The sequence below is a fragment of the Podarcis filfolensis genome, assembly GCF_964270895.1.
Source record: "Podarcis filfolensis genome assembly, chromosome: 9".
In the NCBI taxonomy this organism is placed as follows: domain Eukaryota; kingdom Metazoa; phylum Chordata; class Lepidosauria; order Squamata; family Lacertidae; genus Podarcis; species Podarcis filfolensis.
Window position 1 is genome coordinate 52,005,078 of NC_139610.1, and position 7,997 is coordinate 52,013,074.

Sequence of the window (7,997 nt, forward strand, 5' to 3'; positions counted from 1 at the left end):
CTCTCTCTTGCTATGTGGGCTTTTTCCCCCCACCACATTATATATCTGAAAAGGCCTCCCTGTTTCCAGTTATAAATAAGTAACTGATAGCAAATTGCCTGTGTCCCCCACCACAACAAAGAACTGACTACTGCTACTGTGCATTATAGGAAGTGTGTGGGATTTGAACAATTTTGTCCTATAGACGTAAACATGCAAGGTGCCATCATGCTCTGCAGGTTATGTGGCCACCAAGTGGCAGCCACACCAAATGCAGCATGACCTCAGTTTAGTGTTACGCCGAATCCCTAAACCATAGCTTCCCAGACTTTTCATGTTGGTGACACACTTTTTAAACATGCATCATTTCGTGACACAGTTATTCAGTTTTACTGGCAAACTGGAGGTTAAGCAAATCCCTTCCCAGCCCCGGGAGGAGCGCAGGGAGCATTTTCAGCGACACACCTACACACTGCAGCCAACACACTAACGTCTCGTGACACACAGTGTGGAAAGCTCTTCCCTAAACGATTAACAGGCCCAGTTTCATGACTTGAATTTGGCTTGTTCAAGGATGCCATAACTAAAATTATCTACAGTTTGCCAGGTTTCAAAAATGTGACATGTTAAGGTTTTATTGAAAACAGAAATGAACAATTCCATGCTACTCAGCAGCAGAGGAATTGAGTAAGAGAGAGGAGCAAGCAAGCCAGCCGGAAGCTAGGTTCGCTCCCATCACAATAAGCCATGGTTTACTGTGTGTGTTGTGGCATCCAAATGCATCCACTGAAGAAACATATGTGATTGAATTGTTTCATGAAATTGTTTCTGTGCCAAAAAGTCACATGAAGAGGATGTGGAAGTAACCTGTGGCAGCAGCATGGCATTGCAAATGAACAGACTCTGAGGCCCTTATGTTAAATGTTATTAATAATTGTATTTGTTGCTGTTTTAAAAAAGATCAGTTATTATTGTCCCTCCTAAGTAGAATGTGAGGTATTGCATGTATCTTGAAGAGCAACCATTTGTAAAGCACTAATAGCTTGATTTCTATCTGAGATATATATATGAGTTAAGTCTGTTTGCTCAATGAATGTTGATTTTTTGTTTACTTCTTCGCTGGAAAAAGCAAGGAAGACCTATTTATTAGACAATAACTCCTGGAGTAAACCCCCTTATGGTGTCTGCTAAAATCTCATTTGAAATAACTCTGATAAATTTCTTTAGCAAATCTCACTGCCCCTTTAGCACCAGCTCACTTTACAAGACTGATCTATTGTTATAGTGTTCGAAACACATCAGTGTCCCATAGGGGCTGATTGTTCGTACACTGCTGAGGAATATAAATCCTCTTTTTAAGGTTCAGTGCCTGAGCCACATAAAAGGAACAGAAGCTTCATTTTTACTCAGGAAGGTACATGTTTCCTCGCTGTATATCCACAAGCAAGCTAGTGGAGAAAACACAGTGTTCCTCTTTGGATAACAATTCCACTAATGTGTAAATGTGTAAATTATGGTATAAACAGCTTTTTGCTTCTGCATAATAACGACACCCTGCAGGTTGCAAAACAACAATAAATGCTCTCGTATTTGCATACATGGAGGCAATCCAGGGTGCATAGTGGGAAAAAGGATTTCACCCATGGTTGGATCAGCAGATAAGAGAGCAAGCTGTTCTCACTTAACTGTATCCCTGCCCCTTCCTCCCAATCACACTTTGCTCCATCATTACTGTTGGCATTATTATATTCTGATGAAGCAGGATACCAGTTGCGTATACACACACAAAATGGATGCTAACTTTAATCTGGGCATGTTTTGAACCAGCACCAGTTCTTCTCTAGAAGAGAATTGCCTCGCAAATAAATAAGGTAGTTGAATTTTCTCATCCATTCAGCTGAGTAAACTTCAGTTTCATACATATTCCTCAATGTCCCTCCCAGGAGAAATAACAGCCTGTACAGAATAAGGGGTGGTGCAGAATTTGTTGGGACTGGAACACAGGAAAAGGGGTTAATTGTTAGCGTGTGAGCTCCAAATCTTGGGGTTCCTTTTCTTCGTCTCAGCAGAGTTCCTCAGAAAGTCTTCCTGCGTCTTTGCAGCAGCAGTCCAGCCCTCTCTTGGTGAATTCCTGTGACAGGAATAGCCACCTCACCCATCCAGTTATTCTCTAAAGTCTTTATTATATACATTACAAGTTGTACAACACCACTGGTCTACATATAAAATAAGAAACAGAACTATATCTCTGCTCCGGTCGGAGAGACAGAATCACATATTCTGTCAGACACACTGACTGCCCTGATAAAGACACCTGTTGCAGGGGAGAATTCTCATTGCTAAGCAGATGTGAAGAATGTGCTTCAAGACCGTGCTTCAAGGCTCGTTTCAACTTTATTTTGGCAACGCACTATCATTTAATGCCCTGTTGGCATGCCATGGTTCCGGTCCAGATCGCCAGCTGCCCCACAGCAGCTGTGTAAACAACAACACACATTTAAAGCACATTCATGCCACTTTAGTAGTCATGGTTTCCCCCAGGGAATTTTGGCGACTGTGCTTTATCCCTGAGAGAGAGGGCTTTGCCTCACAGCACCTTTTTACAAACTGCAGTACCGAGGATTCTGTGGGGGAAGCCCAAATGTATATGTGACCAAACAAACCCAGGCATGTTAAATACATTTTGGCATGTAACCTAAGAATAGGAAGCCCTTTTCAGCCAAGGGGCCATATTCCCTCACAGGCAAAAATTTCAGGGGGTCATACATGTTAGTTGCTAACCAATATGTTATTTGGTGGTTGTAAGGATTATTTAGAGAGTTCATTTTAAGCACTTTAAACACTCTCCGCAGGTGGCGCTGTGGGTTAAACCACAAAGCCTAGGACTTGCTGATCGAAAGGTCGGCGGTTCGAATCCCCGCACGACGGGGTGAGCTCCAGTCGTTCGGTCCCAGCTCCTGCCTACCTAGCAGTTCGAAAGCACCCCAAAGTGCAAGTAGATAAATAGGGACCGCTCTCTAGCGGGAAGGTAAACGGCATTTCCGTGTGCTGCGCTGGTGCTGGCTCGCCAGCTGCGGCTTAGTCACGCTGGCCACATGACCCGGAAGCTGTCTTCGGACAAGCACCGGCTCCTGGCCTCTTGAGTGAGATGAGCACGCAACCCCAGAGTCGGTCACGACTGGACCTTTTGGTCAGGGGTACCTTTAAACACTCCCCACATACAATCCATGAATTTTTGCTTCACATGTTAAGTTTTCTCCATTGTCACATCTGTGATCGGGGCAAAGATGTTGACAATCACTAGTATGATCAAGGGTGTGGGGTTTTTTAAACAAACAAAATTCTGCATCATCTTTTAATTAATATCTCTGCCTCAGCAAGATTCTGTGGTAATGTAACACATTAACTTCTGTGGACACACAAGCCAAACCAAATTCAGTGTATTTTCAACTCCCATTTAAAGCCCAGGATCTACATTTTTTAGAAACATGCCCACATTTTATTCAGGGCTGCATCCCATTTGTGCATTATGAGTTTTATAGCATGTGCCATTCCTCCCTGCAGCTTTGTCTAAGAGCAACAAGCCAGTCCACACCATCATCCTGAATCCACATGTCCACCTCGTGGGGGATGATGCTGCCTGCATTGCGTACATACGGCTGACTCAGTACATGGATGGGAGTGGGATGCCCAAGACAATGCAGTCGGAAGAGACGCGAGTCTGGCACCGCCGCGATGGGAAATGGCAGAATGTTCACTTCCACCGTTCAGGATCACCAACAGTACCTATCAAGTGAGTAAAGCATTCTCATCTTCAGTTTGTTGTCTGTCCATCTGTTTAAGTGCTCTTTTCTTTGGCCCCAGTTATTTGTCTTCCAGGCCCCACATTCCTATCAACTAGGTGTCTCTTGAAGGGAGCAGAGAGCATTTGATATGTCCAGGCCAAGCAAGCTGCTGACTGCTACTTCCATTTCATATCTACCTCAGTATGCACCAAATCAGCTTTCGAAACCATTGAAACTGATTCCTTAGATTTTGCAGCGATGAATCCGCACAAATTCAAGTGCAGAATGAAGCCCACTCAGCTGCTGTAAATACACGTTTCTAATATTATTTAATTTTCGCTGGGTAGTGGCCACAAATTCTCCCTTTATTGAATCAACAAAATGAATCAAAAGCTGCAGCTCCCATCTGCTCTGCAGCTTCTGCCTACATGATTACTGTTGAGCCCTTCAGACCAGATTTCCCTAGCCCCATAAGATTGGAGCATGTTACTGAATTCTTCTTTTTGCCTGTTTTTTTCAATATTTATTTAGAACAAATATTATTTTACCAGGGTTTTATGTTTTATCTGCGTTTTTATTACACTTTTCTATTGTTTTGGGGTCTTTAGGTTTTATCTTTGTATATGGCTTAGAGATTTTTAAATATTAAGTTGTTTAGAAATACTCCTAATTAATTACTTTTGCTCAGGATCAGTATATTATCTGCACTCTGGAAACAACAAGATGCATTGACCAAGATAGCATCAGAATGTTCAGGCTTTCACCACACCTTAAATACAGTATAGGCAATTCCCCATTCCCACAAGCCAAAGGGACGGCCAGGTATGGTTTAGGAGGACTCACCAGGGTGCTCTTTTCGCAATTTTGTGTATGCACACATGGGCCCGAAACAGAACCCCTGCATAAATGGAGCATCACCTGTATTGCATAGTGGAAACTTGAGTTGTAATTCACAATAGCATATGATGAACAAAGCTTTGCTTATATCTTTGTCTTGATCAAATCATTATCATGTTGATTTATTTGAATGAGGATGGATGTTATTGAGCAATTCCCTACAAAGGATAAACAAAAAAGGGTGCATGGATAATTTGCACCTGCTTGTACTTTTAATAAAGGGACGTGGGTGGCGCTGTGGTGTAAACCACAGAGCCTAGGGATTGCCAGTTGGAAGGTCAGTGGTTCGAATCCCCATGACGGGGTGAGCTCCCGTTGCTTGGTCCCTGCTCCTGCCAACCTAGCAGTTTGAAAGCACGTCAAAGTGCAAGTAGATAAATGGGTACTGCTCCGGCGGGAAGGTCAACGGCATTTCCGTGTGCTGCTGTGGTTTCGCCAGAAGTGGCTTAGTCATGCTGGCCACATGACCTGGAAAAACTGTCTGCGGACAAACGTCGGCTCCCTCGGCCAGTAAAGCGAGATGAGCGCTGCAACCCCAAGAGTCATTCGTGATTGGACTTAACTGTCAGGGGTCCTTTACCTTTACCTCCTTTTTATTAAACATTGAAATGTCACAGTAGTTTGAATATGAAAATAGTGGTGTATGTAATTTGATTTCTCTGTGTGTGTACATATATAAATACACACAAACGCACACAAAATCCTAATGTTTTAATTCATTTGGAAATTATGACTTAGCCCCGAAAGTAATATTTCAGCAATTAATGTTAGTCTCTCTTTCTCTCTCCCTCTCTCTCTCCCTCCCTCTCTCTCTCTCTCTCTCTCTCTTTCTCTCTCTCTCTTCCTCCCATCTTTCCTCTCACCCCTCCTAGCTAAATGTCTGCGGTGCCACGTTCTGTCCTCCACACTCTGCACTTGGTTGGCTACCATCTTGGCCACTCCATTGCCCTCTTCATGCATGTTCTTCGAGTGCATGAAGCTGTGAAGTTTCTACATGTGATACATTTACGATGCATCATTTTGTTGTATATTCCATTGGTACTTTTTGTTTACACTTCAGTGAAGGGAATGGATGTTCCGTGCAAACTGAAAATGGAAGAAAAGAAGATACGGGAGAAAAGAGGGAGGGCAAGTAAAATGCTAGAGAATATACAGAGTATACTTCTCATGCCAGAAGATGAGTAATATCTTCATGTGCAAACTAAGGGAATGAAGGTTAAAAAAAAAAAATCAGTTAACTTTGTTTTAATTTTCGCTACTTCTGTTTTCTGGCTCGTTTATTCTTAAAGACAATCGGCATTGCTTTGGTCATAGTAGAAATAATTCCTACTAACAGCACCTTTGTTATTGTAGGACATATGGGTAGAAATACTGGGTTTAGACCAAAGCTGTAGGCTTTTCTTTCAAGGAGCCATCTTTGTTATGAGTCACTGTAGGTAAACTGGGGGGAAATGGCATAATTTACTGGCTTGACCTCGCTAGAAGTATCTGTCACTGTTCTTATCTGGTCAGCAAATTCATTTTATTTTTAACAATTTATTTAGCTTTGTAGTTGTAAGTGCAGGGGAAGAGGAAATGTTTTGAAGTGTTTTTTTCTCATTTGTTCAGAGCCAAGCAGTGAGCACATTAATATGAGATGGGTTTTGGTGGTTAAAAGGGTAAACTAAAACTTCTAAAGATCATTTTATGGATGTACAGTACATTTATTAAAGCAAGTTGTAGAGGGTTTTTTAAACTGATGCTCTAGTCAAGATACTCTAGGACAATTAGGCCTTAAAAGCTTAGTATCAGGAGCTTACTTGTCTTAATTTACTTTGTAACAGTTTATTAACTGACAAAAAGGAAACTACCAAGAAAGCATCTGTTTTCTAATAAAACTGTTACGCTTTTGCCATAATAATTTTATCTATTTTCTCATGGCTCATCAACATTCTTGAACAGTGTGGAATAAAATACTTATTGCAGCTTTATTAACTATTTCCCCCTGTTGCTGCATATATACATGCGAAGTAAGCAGGAAATAAATTCAGTGTCTGTTTAGAACAGATTGCTCAGTTGCCATTTGATTGCTTCTGTTGTGTAGATGTGAAATTATATTCCTGCAAGCATTGCTCCTCTTCTTTAAAAGTTAACAATAAAAATAGGGGTTTTTTTCCCTTTTGAAAAAAAAATACTTTTGTTTGTTTCTTCTCTCTTTGGTTAACATTGGGGCTACCGGTTTTCTGTAATGGTGTATAGCGCATGATACTTTGATCAATGTTCTTTTTTAGTAAGTTAAATTTACAACTTGCAGCAGCTTGAAATTTTTAAAGCAGACAAAAAAAAGGTCCTAATTTGTATAACTTTCATTTCTCTGTATTGATTACTAATCAAAAGTGGATCTTATTCCTTACATCTTGATGTTGTTCCTAGTATACATATATATGTTAGAGAAATTTAAGCTTCTCTGGTGATGATTCTTATACAACCCACGGAAATGTTTATAACAAGCATCTACAGTAAATGTCTTGAGCCATATTAACCCGCAAACGGGATCTGTGAAAAGGCACAGTGGCCTCGTGCATTTTGTTTTTTAAAAAAATTAAATCAATTTCTTCTTTTGTGAAGCGGCTTTAGGTGGTATAAGTGTATTTACATTTAACAAAATTAGGTGTAGGATGTTTTTCTTTTCTTTTCTTTCTCTTTCTTTTTTCTTTTTTACACTTTTTACCATAGCATGTGGTGTTGCCATATTACTCTAGGTCAGGTCTATTTTCCACACTGAGATGTGAGGGGCGGGGGGGGGGAAGGGGAATCATGTGAATTAGTTCTCTGCACTCCAACTGAATCACACACCTAACCCTTTGTCATTTTCAAAACACTGCAGTTTACCATGCGACACCATGTATATATATATATATTTCTTGCCATAATGGTAAAGAACTGACTGATATATTTAAGAATTAATAAATTTGTGATTTCTGCTGACATTTGGCTCTCATTGTTTTCATTTGAGAATGTGACGCTTGATGCTGATGTTCAGGCTGTGAGTGCTACTCCTGATGTAGGCAAATTGCACGCACGCACGCACGGACACACACACACACACACACACACACACACACACATGTGCAAAGAGGGAAATAATGTTGACAGGCTCTGAGGAATCTCAAGTTTTGCAGAAGCAGATTTTAAGTAGGCATTGAAAAGAGTACAGCAAAGACACCTTCTTGCTGTCTCTGGCAGGGAGTACCAAAGTGTAGCAGCTTCCACGCTAAAAGGTAGATTTCTTCCAATGCAGAAGGAGTATTACATGGCACCTGTAGCAGGGCCAGTTCTGCAGATCGAAGCAGTCAA

At 41.1% G+C, this 7,997-nt stretch overlaps 1 protein-coding gene and 1 long non-coding RNA gene across 14 annotated transcripts in view; one reads left to right on the forward strand and one right to left on the reverse strand.

Moving 5' to 3' along the window:
* The window catches only part of CAMK2D (calcium/calmodulin dependent protein kinase II delta), a gene marked incomplete at its 3' end in the record, with an annotated part of 142,814 nt that extends 135,186 nt beyond the window's left edge, over positions 1–7,628 (forward strand). For 11 of the 13 annotated variants that reach the window (XM_083571469.1, XM_083571463.1, XM_083571458.1 and 8 more), the window contains 2 exons: positions 3,544–3,772; positions 5,534–7,628. In XM_083571469.1, coding sequence (XP_083427595.1) covers positions 3,544–3,772; positions 5,534–5,537 — 233 coding nt within the window. Of the gene's footprint in view, positions 1–3,543; positions 3,777–5,533 lie in introns of those variants that run through there. The other 2 variants (XM_083571461.1, XM_083571462.1) reach the window with 2 other exon arrangements.
* On the reverse strand, positions 30–3,533 carry LOC310742564. The gene is made up of 2 exons (XR_014538559.1): positions 3,181–3,533; positions 30–2,812 (listed from the first exon to the last, which is right to left on the reverse strand). It is a non-coding gene; the product is annotated as an uncharacterized lncRNA (long non-coding RNA).
* Positions 7,629–7,997: the final 369 nt, after the last annotated feature.